The following is a 20,868-nucleotide window of genomic DNA, read 5'->3' on the forward strand; positions in this document are numbered from 1 at the left end:
TATAGCCATTGTGCTTCATACCGCCCTAGAACACCTAGAGAAGAAAAACACCTACGTAAGAATGCTCTTTGTCGACTATAGCTCTGCCTTCAACACCATACTCCCCCGTAAACTCATCAGTAAACTCCAAACCCTGGGTCTGTGTAATACACTGTGTAACTGGGTGCTGGACTTCCTCACAAACCGCACACAAGCCGTCAGACTGGGCAACTACACCTCGTCCACCCTGTCTCTCAGCACCGGCGCCCCGCAGGGTTGCGTACTCAGCCCATTACTGTACACCCTGCTCACACATGACTGTTCCCCCTCCTACCCCTCCAATTACATCATCAAGTTCGCAGACGATACCACAGTTGTGGGTCTCATAACAAACAACAATGAGTCTGCCTACAGGAGGGAGGTGGAGGACCTTATAGTCTGGTGTGATAATAACAACCTGGCGCTCAATATAAAGAAAACAAGAGAGATTATAGTGGATTTTAGAAGATCAAGGCCTGACCACTCCCCTCTGCTCATCAACAACGAAGTAGTGGAGAGGGTCACTGAGTTCAAGTTCCTGGGTCTCAGTGTGAGTGAGACCCTGTCTTGGAGCACCAACACCGCCTCAGTGATCGGAAAAGCTCAGCAACGCCTATACTACCTAAGGAAGCTGAAGCAGGCTGGCCTGCCACGAAATCTCCTTGTCAACTTTTACCATTGTGCGGTTGAGAGTGTGCTGACCTACGGTGTGTCTGTGTGGTTCTCCAGCTGCACAAAGGCAGAGCAAGAGGCTCTACAGAGGGTGGTGAAGGCGGCAGGCAGGATCGTCGGGACTCCTCTACCAAACATCACCTCCGTCTTCACCTCCCGCTGCCTCCACCGCTCCAAATGTATCATCAAGGACCAGTCGCACCCAGCACATCACCTCTTTCAGCTCCTTCCCTCAGGGAGGAGATACCGGTCAATACATGCTAAGAGTACACGATTTAAGAACAGCTTTTTCCCCCAAGCAGTTAGACCAGGGGTGGGCAATTATTTTTCCCGGGGGGCCGAATGAGCAACTGAAAATATGTTGGAGGGCCGGGCCGAAATTCCAAACTCAATTATGCATAATATACATTTTATTTCTATATAAAAAGCAGTAAATGGCATTGTTTTGACCCCTGGTAAGAGTGTATGTTATTATTTGGCAATTAAAAGGTGAGGTTAGCTTTCAAAAATATCATTTATTCAAATAGAATTTATTTCCAAAATGATAAACAAAATGTGAAACATTAATAACAAAGGGCATTTTGAGTTTCATATACTATTGAAACAAGGATTTTCTAAAGACATCACATCATCTTATAGCAAAAATAAACAAGACATGTCACTGAACTGTGTAAAGAAAAGTGTCCCAGTTTTGTAGCCTTTTTTACTTTACATGCCTATATTAAACATTTAAGAAAAAAAAATATCAAGTGTCCCATTTCACTTGTTATATTTCCACATTTGAGTGTTTTTCAGTTCTTTTTTGTTTCATTCAGTGTGAGAAATCCAGTCTCTGTTGAGCTTTAACAAGTCCATCAAAGTCAGGTTGCATGTCTGAGGTGGAGATGCGAAGCACAGCTGCCAGATGTTCATCAGTGAGAGAGGATCTGTACCTGGACTTGGTAAACGAGAATGAGAATGTCTGTTCACATATGTAGGTGGATCCAAAGAGAACCAACATCTTCTGAGCATGTCTCCTAAGCGTATATTGTGCGTGTGAACGTTGACATGAAAAGAAAAAAGTAAAAAAAAAAAAAAAAAAAATATTAAATTTTTTTTTTTTTTTTTTTTTTTTTTTTTTTTTTTTATTATCATGTAATCTTTCGCGGGCCGGTCAGAAGCATCCCGCGGGCCGGATGCGGCCCGCGGGCCGTACAATGCCCAGGTCTGAGTTAGACTGTTAAACACTCATTGACTGTCCCCTCACGTGCACCATGCACTTACCACTGCACTTGATAATCTCTGATTACCACCCATTATGCACTTTATTATTTAAAATATTCTGTTATGTACAGTGTTATGTGTTATGTGTTCATGTATGTATTATGTACTACGGTCTGTGGGAGCTCCCCTGAAATTTCGTTGTATACTGTGCAATGACAATTAAAAGTCTATTCTATAGCTTCAAGGACGCTTTCTGTATGATGTAACTAATCACCTGCAGTATTTAGGTGTGATTTTGGCCCATTCCTCTACACAGATAGTCTTTAAATCTTGAAGATTGCGGGGGGCCTCTTGTGAATCTGGATCTTCAGATGCTTCCACAAATGTTCAATTGGGTTTAAGTCAGGTGATTGACTGGGCCATTCCAACAAGTTGATTTTCTTTCTCTGAAATCAACTGCGAGTTTCCTTTGCTGTATGCTTTGGATCGTTGTCCTGCTGGAAGGTCCCGCCCACGTGTCATCCTCAGCATTCTGGTGGATGGCAGCAGGTTCCTCTCAATAATCTCTCTGTACATGGCTCCATTCATTGTTCCTTCAATGATATGAAGTCTGCCAGTACCACGAGAGGAGAAGCAGCCCCACACCATGATACTTCCACCTCCAAACTTCACTGTTGGTATAGTGTTATTCGGGCAGTGTTAAATGTGCAGTGTCATTTCTCCTCCAAACATGGTGTGTTGTGTGACAGCCAGAAAGCAAAATTTTGGTCTCATCTGACCAGAGTACATGCTACCAGTAGTTCACTGGCTTGTCCAAATGTTGTTTGGCAAACTTTAAACAAGCTTCAACATGTCTTTTCTTCAGTAGTGGAGTCTTGCGGGCTGAGCGCGCACAGAGATCATGGCGGTGGAGTGCATTGCCTATGGTCCTTTCTAGTGTTGTCAAAAATATCGAAACCATTTTAAATATTCGATACTGAATATTTAAAATGGTTTCGATACTCATTTCCCAAAATACAGATACTTTCTGCAGTATCTGTACCAGCTGGCGAGTGTTCTAGCGCAAGTTGTTGACACTCTGTTCAGAGCACGCTTGCCCCTCTGCCTCCTCCGAGTCCAGCCCTCCCCCTCACAGAGCCGTCTTCAGTTTGTAAACAAACATTTAAGCTGAAGATGGCAAATGCAGAGCCTCCGCAACTTGTGCTTGTGGATAAAGAAAACAGCAGAAGTGCTGTTTGGAGGTACTTCGGGTTTGAAGTAAACAACGAAGGACAAGCTAAAGATGCACCAATGCTATTTGCAAGCGGTGTTACAGAGCAGTGCCAACGAGGATCTCCATAAAGAAATGAAAGAGGTTCGTGACAGCTGCTCTTTCAACGTCACTGTGACTGAAGCATTAAACCATTAACTCTAGTTTAATACATGATACGTTGTCTACTGATGGCGCATAATATCAACAGCTGATTCGTTGTTAGTAACGTTACAGCTTTCAGCTAACGTTAGCTACTGCTAGCCGTTAGCTCCGTTAGCTTAGCTGGCCACTTTTATAATTACTGCATGGAAACGGAGTAACGTTAACGTTTAAACGTTATGTCGAGGTCATACAATACTACAGTCGACATAAGGTTAACGTTACCCCGTTTCCATGAAGTGTTTAAATAGCAGCAATCTTGTTGAAAATGTACACTGTAAACCCGAATAAGTTTCCAGAACTTAAAAAAATTGAGGCCATGTATGGCCTCAATTTTTTTAAGTTGATAAACTCAAATGTTTTCAGTTGGCTAAGACTTACAATTCTCAGTTAAGGCAACTCAAATATGGTCTGTTACTGTGACTTAAGGTTCTCAGTTAAGTCAAATCAAATATGGTCAGTTACTCTGACTTACAGTTCTCAAGTGGAGTCAACTCAAATATGTTCAGTTACTGTGACTTCCAGTTCTCAGTTAAGGCAATTCAAATATATTCAGTTACTGTGACTTAAGGTTCTCAAGTGGTGTTAACTCAAATATGTTCAGTTACTGTGACTTACAGTTCTCAGTTAAGGCAATTCAAATATATTCAGTTACTGTGACTTAAGGTTCTCAAGTTGTGTCAACTCAAATATGTTCAGTTACTGTGACTTACAGTTCTCAGTTAAGGCAATTCAAATATATTCAGTTACTGTGACTTAAGGTTCTCAAGTGGTGTCAAGTCAAATATGTTCAGTTACTGTGACTTACAGTTCTCAGTTAAGGCAGTTCAAATATGTTCAGTTACTGTGACTTAAGGTTCTCAAGTGGTGTCAACTCAAATATGTTCAGTTACTGTGACTTACAGTTCTCAGTTAAGGCAATGCAAATATATTCAGTTACTGTGACTTAAGGTTCTCAAGTGGTGTCAACTCAAATATGTTCAGTTACTGTGACTTACAGTTCTCAGTTAAGGCAGTTCAAATATGTTCAGTTACTGTGACTTAAGGTTCTCAAGTGGTGTCAACTCAAATATGTTCAGTTACTGTGACTTACAGTTCTCAGTTAAGGCAGTTCAAATATGTTCAGTTACTGTGACTTAAGGTTCTAAAGTGGTGTCAACTCAAATATGTTCAGTTACTGTGACTTAAGGTTCTCAAGTGGAGGCAACTCAAATATGTTCAGTTACTGTGACTTAAGGTTCAACCTTAAATCCATGTGATTAAGTTAACAGAACTCAACGACATTGAGGCCATCCCATGCCTCATTTCTTTTAAGTTAATCAACTCAAATTTTTAAGTTAATTAACTCAAATATTTGCAGTTACTATAACTTATGGTTCAGTTTTAAAATCCATGTGAAAAAGTTAACAGAAAAATAACTACACAAGCACATTATATCAACTTCAAACAACTCTTTTATTTTTTTCTATTCAAAGAGTATAAAAGAGTATACATATATAATCTGTATGTTAGCAATGTACAATAACACTGTAAACACCGTACGCTGTTTTTGGACTATATATGTTAACAATACCGACCAGGTATTAGTGCCTTGCAAAGTGCAGATATGAAGTTTTCCCCTTTTTTTGTATGCATTTAGGAGGTTTTGTTCTTCATCGAAACTATTTATCTTACAAAAACATTGTGTTACAACTTCAAACTCTTTATATTTATTTCTATTCAAAGAGTATACATCTATTTATCTTACAAAAACATTGTGTTGCCCTCTCCAACATTATGGCAATGTTAAAATTGAAAATATATATATATAGAAAATATATATAGAAAATAAATACATGCATGTTATAACATGTACATACAATGTAATGTATATTACACATTTAATCCCTCTGGTCACAATAGTGTAATAATGTTTGTTATAAGGCTCTGAAAATGTTACTGAATGATGTATCAATGTATTTCCAGCAAATATTGAAATAATAAAGGGTCTCAATATGTGCAGTGCACATGACCAGAGCCGTTTACATCCTGGCTGAATTACTCAAATTTGTATAGTGTGGTCATAGAATGAGCAAACATGTTGACGGCAACTATTGTGACCGTTGGGATAACACAGTGTATCTATGTACAGTACAGAATAAAATGTATAGATTATCTGAAAATTGTCAATCCGCTTGGCACATGTAAAATTCACAAACGTTGTGCTGTATATTGGGGCCTGCCAATGTGGAACCAAAATACCAATCCACATTACATGCTATACAGCTGGCAATACTGTTAATAGTGCACATACCTACATATGGAAATGCAGCTGCATGTATTTGCTCCATGATGTATCATGGAACAAGATGGTGTTTTCATTGAAAGAGTTAGTCAGAATGTCAGAGGCACCATCCGTCATTTAGAGCAGGCTATGTTTGCAGAATGATAACTAGAACACTACAGTACTCTGTACTAAGAACACTATACAGTACACTAACTATACTGCCCTGTCAAGGCAGACCGCAGTAACTTCCAAACAGTGAAACTGAGAAAAATGGCTTTAAAGTTTTTTGACTTGCCATCCAAAATGTGTTATAGGTAGATAGATGATAGTACCCAGATTTAACATGTATTAATGAAGTAATCTTTAGGCATACAAAAATATGACGTAGTTATTTTAATTAACCCCAAAAAAGCAGATACTGCACTCTGCTGCACGATTTCCTTAAATAATTATACAGGTAATGTACAGGCAAAGTGCAGTAACTTCAAATGCAATGTTGTTTTCCCTCCAGCTTTCATAACTTCACCTAGCCATTTTATTTGGATCATCATCATTCCAATATATTCAGGTATTAAATTTCATTTTCAAAATGGCTAGGTTAAGTTATGAAAGCTGGAGGGAAAACAACATTGTATTGGAAGTTACTGCACTTTGCCTGTACATTACCTGTATAATTATTTAAGGAAATCGTGCAGCAGAGTGCAATATCTGCTTTTTTGGGGTTAATTAAAATAATTATGTCATATTTTTGTATGCCTAAAGATTACTTCATTAATACATGTTAAATCTGGGTACTATCATCTATTTACCTATAACACATTTTGGATGGCAAGTCAAAACACTTTAAAGCCATTTTTAACTGTTTGGAAGTTACTGCGGTCTGCCTGGGTTTTGAGTGTGATTTTGTAGTTACTGCAGTTTTTAAAACCCGATATCTCCAAAACTGAGCGACATTAACATCTGAAACTTGGTCACAAGATAAAACATTTATTGACAAGGTCAATTTCACTCATAACTAAATTTTTACTTTTTTCAAGTTACTGCGGTTAGCCCTTGACAGGGCAGTATACTACTGCCTACAAGGTCTCAAGGATACAGTCCCACTCTCAGCATACAAGATCGATGGTCTGCTGCTGCTGACTCCCAAGCGATTCATTCAAGTGAAACGGAACTGAGTCCAGCTAATGGTGAATAGTTATTTTATTAATCAATTATTGTGTCTTTATTCACTCTAGTTGTGTAATTGACCAGTTCATATTCTGTATAAGTTCATATTCTGTATATGTTAATAATAACGCTTCTGTGTTGCGTTTATGGCTCCTGGTATATCGCCTTGTACTCTGTACTGAGAACACTAACTCTACCACTGCCTACAAGCAATGGAAGCAGTCAGAGCAGAGTGGCATTTATGCCCATTGCCTCCTATTGTTCCTCGAGAAACAAACGTTTGGGACTTGGATGTTGCCTTTGAGATTCTGATAAACTCTTTCAACTCTAAAACTTACTTGGATGAAATTACAATAATGCCAGCTATAGACGGTTAAGAAAATTCGAACTGTAAAACTCTCAAATGTAAACATATTACATAAAAAATAAAGAACAAGGTACATTGAGTAGTTTGGACCTATTGGCTGAACATCTGCAAAGTAGTACAGCAACTTTTGAAGGTATTATTTTGACATGACAAGACATTTCAGATGAGTTTCTATAGACACACTTTTGAGGTGTTGGTAAGTGCTTTGGGGTAGTGCATAGATTAGTCCAAACATTACAGGAAGGAATCACCAAATCTGGGGAAGCTGATCATGATATGACTTTCAATGACAATAGAGATTGTCACAGGCTGGTAGTGAACTGGACTTGTGTCATGATCACTGATTACAGTAAGGAATAGAAACTCATCTGAAAGAAGGATGTGGGGTGAGGTATTAATTTCCTTGTCATGTCAAAATAATACCTTCAAAAGTTTAATGCAAGAGCGGTCAGGTGACGTAGCGGAGATTGCGTTCGTCACCAACGCTGGAGACACTGGATTCGCGTGTTCGAATCCAACTCCCTGCGTTGTCACCAGCTTGGCTGGCCGTTCACACTAATACAATTCGGCAGTATTAGGGGGTGGGGAAGCTGGCGGGTGGGAATCTGGCGTTGTGGACAGCGACGCCTACAGGTCAGGTCTCGGCGCTTGCTAAGCGGGGCAGGACTTGGTGGAGATAGCGTGCCCTCCCACGCGTTACACTTCACCAATGAGAGCCCTCGCTGCCAAGTGAAAAGACGTCACTGGCTGTCGGCGCACGTCTCGGGGGAAGCGTGCGATCGATTCGGGACGCCCTTATACCGACTCGTAGGAGAACATGCATACAGCACCAGGTAGGGGGGGGGGGGGAATTGGCACAACGACTAATTGGGACGGGGAGAAAATCCATTGAAAAATCAGAAGAAAAAAAATTATTGCATCATCAAGTCATTCTTGAGAGTCTGCAACCTGGGCAACAGTTTACCAGCTTCTAGACCTAGTAAAATCTTCTGAATGAATTCAAAAGTGTTGGTAAGTCCCTTGGGGTAGCTGAGGTGTAGTGCATAGATTAGTCCAAACATTACCAGGAAGGAATCACCAATCAGAGATTGTCACAGGCTGGTAGTGAACTGGACTTGTGTCATGGTCACTGATGACAGTAAGGAGGGCCACTGCAACACCCTGAAGCTCTGGCTCATCAGGCGTGTCCTGAAGGAATGAAAGAGACATAATAATCACAAATAAATCCATGGTTTCTACAAAGTGCAGCACAAAGCTAAGTATATGGAGTTGTGTTTGTAAGTTGTTTATATTTTAGTTAGAACTATTTTTTTGGTGAGAAGGTTATTTTTATTTAACCAGGTTAGTCCTGTCGAGATCAAATATCTCTTTCACAAGGGAGACCTGGAAGGAAGGAAGACTGATACTTAGCATTTTGATTAACTGTTCACTTAATATACAGTTGTACTGTAAATTATTTTCACTCGGACTCACTGTGCAGGTTTTGAAAAATCCAGAGACTTCCTCATGCAGATACACAGGCAGGGCATGGAGAACAGTGGTACGCCTGGTGTGAACATCATGGATTTCCTATTAAGATGTAAGATTAAGAAGAAAAAAAGAATTGTATTATATGGAAATGTTTACTGAACAAAGCGGATTTTAAACAGTCCAATCAGATATGTCCACAAATAACATGTTCACATCTTTAATGCAATCAGAAAAATGGCAAACACAATGGTGGACTAATTGTAAAATTCAAAAGCTCATTTGAATCATTGAACCTGTTCAATGTTACAGAGGTTCGACCTATGACATGTCATGTATAATAATCTATTCACCTGTTCATCGTGGATTTTTTTAAATGTGAGCCAAAGCATCTGCTGTGTTCCCAGTTTTGGACGCCTTCTGTCTGAATAACGTCATCAGTCGAGGAAGATGGCGGTCAAGCTCAGTGTAGAATGTGTTGGGCAGGTTCTGGTTGGCAATCAGCTGGAACTCTGCATACACCTATATTTAAAAACAGCAGGACAATATAGTATATCAACATCAATTAGTCACTTCAACTTGGTGGATCTCTTACTTTGTTTGGTTTGGGCTTCAGAGCATGACGGCGGGATTTTTGGCATTTTGATTAACTGTTCACTTAATATACAGTTGTACTGTAAATTATTTTCACTCGGACTCACTGTGCAGGTTTTGAAAAATCCAGAGACTTCCTCATGCAGATACACAGGCAGGGCATGGAGAACAGTGGTACGCCTGGTGTGAACATCATGGATTTCCTATTAAGATGTAAGATTAAGAAGAAAAAAGAATTGTATTATATGGAAATGTTTACTGAACAAAGCTGATTTTAAACAGTCCAATCAGATATGTCCACAAATAACATGTTCACATCTTTAATGCAATCAGAAAAATGGCAAACACAATGGTGGACTAATTGTAAAATTCAAAAGCCCCTTTAGAATCATTGAACCTGTTCAATGTTACAGAGGTTCGACCTATGACATGTCATGTATAATAATCTATTCACCTGTTCATCGTGGATTTTTTAAAATGTGAGCCAAAGCATCTGCCGTGTTCCCAGTTTTGGACGCCTTCTGTCTGAATAACGTCATCAGTCGCGGAAGATGGCGGTCAAGCTCAGCGTAGAATGTGTTGGGCAGGTTCTGGTTGGCAATCAGCTGGAACTCGGCATACACCTATATTTAAAAACAGCAGGACAATATAGTATATCAACATCAATTAGTCACTTCAACTTGGTGGATCTCTTACTTTGTTTGGTTTGGGCTTCAGAGCATGACGGCGGGATTTCTGGCATTTTGATTAACTGTTCACTTAATATACAGTTGTACTGTAAATTATTTTCACTCGGACTCACTGTGCAGGTTTTGAAAAATCCAGAGACTTCCTCATGCAGATACACAGGCAGGGCATGGAGAACAGTGGTACGCCTGGTGTGAACATCATGGATTTCCTATTAAGATGTAAGATTAAGAAGAAAAAAGAATTGTATTATATGGAAATATTTACTGAACAAAGCGGATTTTAAACAGTCCAATCAGATATGTCCACAAATAACATGTTCACATCTTTAATGCAATCAGAAAAATGGCAAACACAATGGTGGACTAATTGTAAAATTCAAACGCTCATTTGAATCATTGAACCTGTTCAATGTTACAGAGGTTCGACCTATGACATGTCATGTATAATAATCTATTCACCTGTTCATCGTGGATTTTTTTAAATGTGAGCCAAAGCATCTGCCGTGTTCCCAGTTTTGGACGCCTTCTGTCTGAATAACGTCATCAGTCGAGGAAGATGGCGGTCAAGCTCAGCGTAGAATGTGTTGGGCAGGTTCTGGTTGGCAATCAGCTGGAACTCTGCATACACCTATATTTAATAACAGCAGGACAATATAGTATATCAACATCAATTAGTCACTTCAACTTGGTGGATCTCTTACTTTGTTTGGTTTGGGCTTCAGAGCATGACGGCGGGATTTCTGGCATTTTGATTAACTGTTCACTTAATATACAGTTGTACTGTAAATTATTTTCACTCGGACTCACTGTGCAGGTTTTGAAAAATCCAGAGACTTCCTCATGCAGATACACAGGCAGGGCATGGAGAACAGTGGTATGCCTGGTGTGAACATCATGGATTTCCTATTAAGATGTAAGATTAAGAAGAAAAAAAGAATTGTATTATATGGAAATGTTTACTGAACAAAGCGGATTTTAAACAGTCCAATCAGATATGTCCACAAATAACATGTTCACATCTTTAATGCAATCAGAAAAATGGCAAACACAATGGTGGACTAATTATAAAATTCAAACGCTCATTTGAATCATTGAACCTGTTCAATGTTACAGAGGTTCGACCTATGACATGTCATGTATAATAATCTATTCACCTGTTCATCGTGGATTTTTTTAAATGTGAGCCAAAGCATCTGCCGTGTTCCCAGTTTTGGACGCCTTCTGTCTGAATAACGTCATCAGTCGCGGAAGATGGCGGTCAAGCTCAGCGTAGAATGTGTTGGGCAGGTTCTGGTTGGCAATCAGCTGGAACTCGGCATACACCTATATTTAAAAACAGCAGGACAATATAGTATATCAACATCAATTAGTCACTTCAACTTGGTGGATCTCTTACTTTGTTTGGTTTGGGCTTCAGAGCATGACGGCGGGATTTCTGGCATTTTGATTAACTGTTCACTTAATATACAGTTGTACTGTAAATTATTTTCACTCGGACTCACTGTGCAGGTTTTGAAAAATCCAGAGACTTCCTCATGCAGATACACAGGCAGGGCATGGAGAACAGTGGTACGCCTGGTGTGAACATCATGGATTTCCTATTAAGATGTAAGATTAAGAAGAAAAAAGAATTGTATTATATGGAAATATTTACTGAACAAAGCGGATTTTAAACAGTCCAATCAGATATGTCCACAAATAACATGTTCACATCTTTAATGCAATCAGAAAAATGGCAAACACAATGGTGGACTAATTGTAAAATTCAAACGCTCATTTGAATCATTGAACCTGTTCAATGTTACAGAGGTTCGACCTATGACATGTCATGTATAATAATCTATTCACCTGTTCATCGTGGATTTTTTTAAATGTGAGCCAAAGCATCTGCCGTGTTCCCAGTTTTGGACGCCTTCTGTCTGAATAACGTCATCAGTCGAGGAAGATGGCGGTCAAGCTCAGCGTAGAATGTGTTGGGCAGGTTCTGGTTGGCAATCAGCTGGAACTCTGCATACACCTATATTTAATAACAGCAGGACAATATAGTATATCAACATCAATTAGTCACTTCAACTTGGTGGATCTCTTACTTTGTTTGGTTTGGGCTTCAGAGCATGACGGCGGGATTTCTGGCATTTTGATTAACTGTTCACTTAATATACAGTTGTACTGTAAATTATTTTCACTCGGACTCACTGTGCAGGTTTTGAAAAATCCAGAGACTTCCTCATGCAGATACACAGGCAGGGCATGGAGAACAGTGGTATGCCTGGTGTGAACATCATGGATTTCCTATTAAGATGTAAGATTAAGAAGAAAAAAAGAATTGTATTATATGGAAATGTTTACTGAACAAAGCGGATTTTAAACAGTCCAATCAGATATGTCCACAAATAACATGTTCACATCTTTAATGCAATCAGAAAAATGGCAAACACAATGGTGGACTAATTATAAAATTCAAACGCTCATTTGAATCATTGAACCTGTTCAATGTTACAGAGGTTCGACCTATGACATGTCATGTATAATAATCTATTCACCTGTTCATCGTGGATTTTTTTAAATGTGAGCCAAAGCATCTGCCGTGTTCCCAGTTTTGGACGCCTTCTGTCTGAATAACGTCATCAGTCGAGGAAGATGGCGGTCAAGCTCAGCGTAGAATGTGTTGGGCAGGTTCTGGTTGGCAATCAGCTGGAACTCTGCATACACCTATATTTAAAAACAGCAGGACAATATAGTATATCAACATCAATTAGTCACTTCAACTTGGTGGATCTCTTACTTTGTTTGGTTTGGGCTTCAGAGCATGACGGCGGGATTTCTGGTCAACCATGTCATTACATGCTTTGCGGAATCGGTCGCTGATGACTAGCTCGCGGGGGCGCACAGAACACACACGCAGATGCGCCGCTAGAGTATATAAACCAGGCTTAAGAATCACAAGTTTCACTTTAAAACACACAGAATGTGCCAAATGTTAACACAGGAAAGAGAGCTGATCTATATTACCTCAGACTCCATTTTGAGAGCAGGCCAGAGGTCCATGAGCTCTTTCACTGGTGGGCTGGACTTCACTATGGTCTGTCGGCGCAGGGCAAATGTGGTCTGCATCAGCTTTCTATGTCACAAATACATGTAGAATGTAAAACGTTAGGTTGGCAATAGTTTAGCAATAGGTTAAAAGTGTACTTATATCATTTTAAGTTTTCTATTTGCGATCGTCTATTCTGACCCGGAACCAGAAATGTTGAACCATCGGAATTGTAGTTTACTTGCCATTTTGTAGAGGAGATCGCTAGCTATCGGCCTGCGTTGAAATTTCTCCGATCTACACTTCCTGTCACATACTATGGTGGTTCAAAGTTCAGCGTTCTGAATGAATCATATCAATAATTGTTATGATTCGCGATAATAAGCTACAAAAGGTAACGTTTTTGACAAATATTGAAACGCAGTCAGTTTCTCCACACTATTGTTACCATGTAGGAAGAATTAGATCTGAAATTAGTTTCAAAATGGTTACACTGTGGGGGAAATAAAATAGTACAGTCGATTACAGTAAATATCAGTATCTGTTATTATGCACGCCTGGTGATACTATATCCAAATTGAACTCGGCCATTTGAAATATACTATATGTATATATATATAAATGTGCTAATTGGCTATAATAAGGTAATGTATAAGCATATATTCTATATTCTATAATAATATTTCAAATTGCATTGGTCCGGATGGGAGAATTCAGTACTGTATATACAGAACCTTCAGTTTGATCATCTTCCCTTTATCAATTTCCTTAGATCTTTTGTACACATGATCTCAAGAGGGTACTGAATGTTTAAGTTTGGTCATTATTATCATGGTTTTATTCACTGTCAAAGATGAAAAGAAAAATCATAATTCATATTTTCCTTTGTTTCATCACAATTTAAGCAAGCCTAGTAATAGACACAATATTTCTGACACTGAGAATACATTCATTGAGGTCCATAGATGTTCCTAGATACCAAGAATATGCAAATAGCCCTTGTAGAAGTGGAGCAATATTCCATTTACCTAGGTATACATTTTATGCAGATTTTCACCTGGGGTGGAACAGGTCACTAGTTACAACAATGCTTATGTAACTATTAAAAACGTACATTTTAATCACGAAACAAAATGGCAGACTAACGTTAGCTAGCATGCTAGCTAGCTAACGCTAGTAGCATGCTAGCTAGCTAACGCTAGTAGCATGCTAGCTAGCTAACGTTAGTAGCATGCTAGCTACTGTAATAATATGCAATACTATTTGCTAAAACAAGCTCCAAACTATTTGCCACGGCACAGAGATAACATTTAGTCAAACGATAACAGCCCGGTGATGGTATCTGAACGTGATCATAAGAACTCACTTACCAGTTAACTAGTATACTATCTAGCATGCTAGCTAATAATGCTAACAATGCTACAAGCTTCGTTCTGCACTGTAGGCTACTAGTTGCTTGCCACCACGGTAATAATTCACAAAGTAGCATGTAGTCAAACGATGACAGCAAGATTATGGTATGTGAATGGCATAATACATTATATTGTCAATGACTTACCAAGGAGTTTGGCTCAGACTATTTGTCAAGCCAGTAGTGAAGACATCATCGCGCGGCTCGCGCCAACAAGTTACGTTTGAATACCTCAAGTCCCGTGAGATCTTCTAGGTCTCGCGAATTGCTTAGGACTACCCTCTCGAAGGGGAGGGGAGGAGGGGAGGAGGGGAGGAGGGGAGGGGGGAGGGGGAATCTATTCTCCACTTGCACAATCTGATAGTAGCCACTTCCGGCTGACTTCCGGTTGCCAATGGCACTTCCTGTCCCATCCAAATACATTGGTTTTAGCTACTTTTCTCCCCTTATTTAAACAACTTTGTCGTCACAGAGAGGCAATGAAACGTTTGTATTATTATAGTATAGAATGTATTTAATAAGCAAACGTTTGTCAAAACCACTCAAGGAACACCTACAGGAGACTGCAATTCGAAACTGGCCCCTGTAAATGTCCTAACCCAACCCCCTCCAATGTACAGTAATTTACCTAGTATGGTTTTGTCAATATTCCAATGTACAGTTTTGCTTGTTCGTACAGAGTCCCAACCCCCTCCAATGTAAATGACCTAGTATGGTTGTCAATATCCCGATGTACAGTTTTGCTTGTACAGTTGTACAGTGTTCCCGGCCCTACCCAACCGGATTAGCTTTGAGCTAACTATCTTTCCCGACCCATGTATTCATTCCATTCTAAACATAACGTTAGTTTACAAAACATGACCTGTCTATATAACGTTGAGGAACAAATTATAAGTGTGTGGGTGTGTGTTTTGGTGAACATTGGACTGCAAACAGAAAATGCATCACAGTTACAGACAGTAGCTACTGTTAGCTGCACTCAGGCTGGCTGCACTCAGGCGGCGCGATCAGCCTGTTGGACAGGGAATGAAGATCTCCAGCGAACACTTCATTGCCTCGGATTATGTTGTTGGGGGTGGAAGGTTTGTCCAGAAGACCACTAATCAGCTGAAGCCTGATGCGGTTCCCTCGGTCTTCGACAGACAGACCGGCGCAGGCTCCCGGGAGCGATGGCTAGCTAGTTAGCACCAGCCGAGGACCGGCGTTAGCTGCCGGGAGCGATGGCTAGCTAGTTAGCACCAGCCGGGGACCTGGAGCGATGGCTAGCTAGTTAGCACCAGTCGGGGACCGGCGTTAGCTGCCGGGAGCGATGGCTAGCTAGTTAGCACCAGCCGGGGACCGGCGGCAGCTCCCGGGAGCGATGGCTAGCTAGTTAGCACCAGCCGAGGACCGGCGTTAGCTGCCGGGAGCGATGGCTAGCTAGTTAGCACCAGCCGGGGACCTGGAGCGATGGCTAGCTAGTTAGCACCAGTCGGGGACCGGCGTCAGCTGCCGGGAGCGATGGCTAGCTAGTTAGCACCAGTCGGGGACCGGCGTCAGCTGCCGGGAGCGATGGCTAGCTAGTTAGCACCAGTCGGGGACCGGCGTTAGCTGCCGGGAGCGATGGCTAGCTAGTTAGCACCAGCTACCTCTCACACCTCTCACACCTATCACATCTCTCACACCTCTCACACCTATCACACCTATCACACCTCTCACACCTATCACACCTATCACACCTCTCACACCTCTCACACCTATCACACCTCTCACACCTCTCACACCTATCACACCTATCACACCGATCCCACCTATCACACCTCTCACACCTCTCACACCTATCACACCTCTCACACCTCTCACACCTATCACACCTCTCACACCTCTCACACCTCTCACACCTATCACACCTCTCACACCTCTCACACCTCTCACACCTCTCACACCTTTCACACCTCTCACACCTATCACACCTCTCACACCTATCACACCTCTCACACCTATCACACCTATCACACCTCTCACACCTATCACACCTATCACACCTCTCACACCTCTCACGCCTATCACGCCTATCACACCTCTCACACCTATCACACCTCTCACACCTCTCACACCTATCACACCTCTCACACCTATCACACCTCTCACACCTATCACACCTCTCACACCTATCACACCTCACACCTACCACACCTATCACACCTCTCACACCTATCACACCTCTCACACCTCTCACACCTCTCACACCTATCACACCTCTCACACCTCTCACACCTATCACACCTCTCACACCTATCACACCTCTCACACCTATCACACCTATCACACCTCTCACACATATCACACCTATCACACCTCTCACACCTATCACACCTCTCACACCTCTCACACCTATCACACCTCTCACACCTCTCACACCTATCACACCTCTCACACCTCTCACACCTATCACACCTATCACACCTCTCACACCTATCACACCTTTCACACCTCTCACACCTATCACACCTATCACACCTCTAACACCTATCACACCTATCACACCTCTCACACCTATCACACCTCTCACACCTATCACACCTCTCACACCTTTCACACCTCTCACACCTATCACACCTATCACACCTCTCACACATATCACACCTCTCACACCTCTCACACCTATCACATCTCTCACACCTCTCACACCTATCACACCTCTCACACCTCTCACACCTATCACACCTCTCACACCTTTCACACCTATCACACCTATCACACCTCTCACACCTCTCACACCTATCACACCTCTCACACCTATCACATCTCTCACACCTATCACACCTATCACACCTCTCACACCTATCACACCTATCACACCTTTCACACCTCTCACACCTATCACACCTCTCACACCTATCACACCTCTCACACCTCTCACACCTATCACACCTCTCACACCTTTCACACCTCTCACACCTCTCACACCTATCACACCTCTCACACCTATCACACCTCTCACACCTATCACACCTCTCACACCTCTCACACCTATCACATCTCTCACACCTATCACACCTATCACACCTCTCACACCTCTCACACCTCTCACACCTATCACACCTCTCACACCTCTCACACCTCTCACACCTCTCACACCTATCACACCTCTCACACCTCTCACACCTATCACACCTCTCACACCTCTCACACCTATCACACCTCTCACACCTATCACACCTCTCACACCTCTCACACCTCTCACACCTATCACACCTCTCACACCTCTCACACCTCTCACACCTCTCACACCTATCACACCTATCACACCTCTCACACCTATCACACCTCTCACACCTCTCACACCTCTCACACCTCTCACACCTATCACACCTCTCACACCTATCACACCTCTCACACCTATCACATCTCTCACACCTCTCACACCTATCACACCTCTCACACCTATCACACCTCTCACACCTCACACCTCTCACACCTCTCACACCTATCACATCTCTCACACCTCTCACACCTATCACACCTATCACACCTCTCACACCTCTCACACCTCTCACACCTATCACACCTCTCACACCTATCACACCTCTCACACCTCTCACACCTCTCACACCTATCACACCTATCACACCTCTCACACCTATCACACCTATCACACCTCTCACACCTATCACACCTATCACACCTCTCACACCTATCACACCTCTCACACCTATCACACCTATCACACCTCTCACACCTATCACACCTCTCACACCTATCCCACCTATCACACCTATCACACCTATCACACCTATCACACCTCTCACACCTATCACACCTCTCACACCTCTCACACCTCTCACACCTATCACACCCATCACACCTCTCACACCTATCACACCTATCACACCTATCACACCTCTCACACCTATCACACCTCTATACCCATTCTGCAATCTGTTAATAAAGTTGTACTTAAGTTATGCTTTTACATTATACTTACTTAATAAGTGAATAGTTCCAAGTCAATAAAAAACAATGAGTTTTATTTACTCAAAACATAATGCGGTTTACAGTCTGTATCTACTTAATTATCTTAAGTTGTACTTAATTTATGCTTTTACATTATACTTACTTAATAAGTGAATAGTTCCAAGTCAATCAAAAACTATGAGTTTTATTTACTCAAAACATAATGCGGTTTACAGTCTGTATCTACTTAATTATCTTAAGTTGTACTTAAGTTATGCTTTTACATTATACTTACTTAATAAGTGAATAGTTCCAAGTCAATCAAAAACTATGAGTTTTATTTACTCAAAACATAATGCGGTTTTCAGTCTGTATCTACTTAATTATCTTAAGTTGTACTTAAGTTATGCTTTTACATTATACTTACTTAATAAGAGAATAGTTCCAAGTCAATCAAAAACTATGAGTTTTATTTACTCAAAACATAATGCGGTTTACAGTCTGTATCTACTTAATTATCTTAAGTTGTACTTAAGTTATGCTTTTACATTATACTTACTTAATAAGTGAATAATTCCAAGTCAATCAAAAACAATGAGTTTTATTTACTCAAAACATAATGCGGTTTAGAGTCTGTATCTACTTAATTATCTTAAGTTGTACTTAAGTTATGCTTTTACATTATACTTACTTAATAAGTGAATAGTTCCAAGTCAATCAAAAAAGATGAGTTTTATTTATTCAAAACATAATGCGGTTTACAGTCTGTATCTACTTAATTATCTTAAGTTGTACTTAAGTTATGCTTTTACATTATACTTACTTAATAAGTGAATAATTCCAAGTCAATCAAAAACTATGAGTTTTATTTACTCAAAACATAATGCGGTTTAGAGTCTGTATCTACTTAATTATCTTAAGTTGTACTTAAGTTATGCTTTTACATTATACTTACTTAATAAGTGAATAGTTCCAAGTCAATCAAAAACTATGAGTTTTATTTACTCAAAACATAAGAACACGTCACACGAACTCAAGACATTCAAGTTAGTAGAACTTTCATAGAATATTGAGTATACCCTACTCAAACGAATTGATTATTTTGAACATGCGGGTTTACAGTGTAACGTTACTAAAATGCTCCGAGCATAGCCTCTCTCTCTCTCTAAATAAAAATCGAAACTGTTACTAACTGTAATACAAACAGTTCAGTTTGTCAGGTACATGCAACACAGATTACAGTGTTTACATCTGTCTGCTTGAGAAAATACCATGTTCTGCAATAAAAATGATTGAACAGTTATTTTTAAATGTGTGATCTAAAGATAAACAAAGGGTTTTAAAAGTGTTATATTTATCTTCTCTTATAGTACCAGAGAGAAGCTGAGGAGAATCAACCAGCAACAAAAGCTAAATTTGTTTATAAAAAGAAGAAAAAAAAAAGAAAAAAAAACTATATATATATATATATTATTATTTTTTATTAATTTTTTTGGTATCGAAATGGTATCGAAGTATCGATACTTTTCAAGGTATCGTATCGAAGTCGAAATTCCAGTATCATGACAACACTAGTCCTTTCTGGCACAGTTCTACCTGCTGCCTCCAAGTCTTTCTGGAGCTCTTTCCTAGTGGTCCATGGCTCTTTATTTTAATACTTTTTTCCCATTTCATTCCACTTTATTACACATAACTTTATTTACATATGGACTTTAATGTTTAGATTTCTTGTCTGGATTTCTTGAGTTAATACCAAAGTCTGGTGCAAATTTTGCTTGAATACGCTAATTGGAAATACATTTACTGAACAAAATGTTGATGTGTTCAATACTTATTTCCCCGATTGTATGTGACAAATGTGTTCGTACTATGCTTGAATAAATTGTAGTAGAATATAAGTCCCCCCCCCATGATGGTGAATAACACCATGCTAACATTGACCAAAAGCAAAAAGATGCCACTGAGCTCATTCAGCACCTTCTTGAGATGAACCAAAGGGCAGATCATTTACATGTCTCTCGTTGTTTGAATGAGCTGTTGATACAAGGACAAGAGAACTCACCTCAGAGCGATCCAGTGCTGTGAGCGCCAAACGTGCTGTGGGAAGAAGGGAGACATGAGCAAAGCATATTCTCACTACTCAGCACAAACACGGCATGCAGGGCTTTTTATAATTTCCGATGGGAGGATGAAACAGCGCATTTGTATTTTAGTGCCGTCAAAATATACAGTGCAGGTTGTATTATGATTACAGGAAAATGTTGGTTGAAAAACAAAAACCAAGAACTCATGCCATATCAGTTTCGGGTTGTGAAAAAAAAGTTTAAAGTTTGAAAACCACTGCTCTAAAACTATGGCTGGCCCATTTCTTGGGCTTCAAAGCTTCAGTAGTAATTAATTATTGTTGAATAAGCACAGCTTTAGGGCGGCTGGGTGGCGTAGCAGAGATTGCGGTCATCACCAATGCAAGAGACTCCGGTCTCGAATCCCGGTGTCAGCATTGCCTGCGGCTTGGGCCAGTCGTCATATTATCTCAATTGACAAGAGTTAGCGGGTGGAAGTCGATGGGTGGGGATTGGACGTTGTGGACAGTGACTCCTACAGGTCGGTTGGGTGACGCCTGCACAGCAGAG

The 20,868-nt window shown here is 40.6% G+C and overlaps 1 protein-coding gene across 1 annotated transcript in view; it reads right to left on the reverse strand.

Moving 5' to 3' along the window:
- Window positions 1-20,868, reverse strand: part of LOC311243070 (uncharacterized protein) — a gene marked incomplete at both ends in the record, with an annotated part of 84,199 nt that overhangs the window by 15,150 nt on the left and 48,181 nt on the right. Inside the window, one exon of the mRNA XM_084332141.1 lies at window positions 20,298-20,332. Within this exon, the coding sequence (XP_084188267.1) occupies window positions 20,298-20,332 (35 nt within the window). The remainder of the gene's footprint in view (window positions 1-20,297; window positions 20,333-20,868) is intronic.

The sequence above is a fragment of the Notolepis coatsorum genome (assembly GCF_963971535.1).
Source record: "Notolepis coatsorum genome assembly, chromosome: 1".
Lineage (NCBI taxonomy): Eukaryota > Metazoa > Chordata > Actinopteri > Aulopiformes > Paralepididae > Notolepis > Notolepis coatsorum.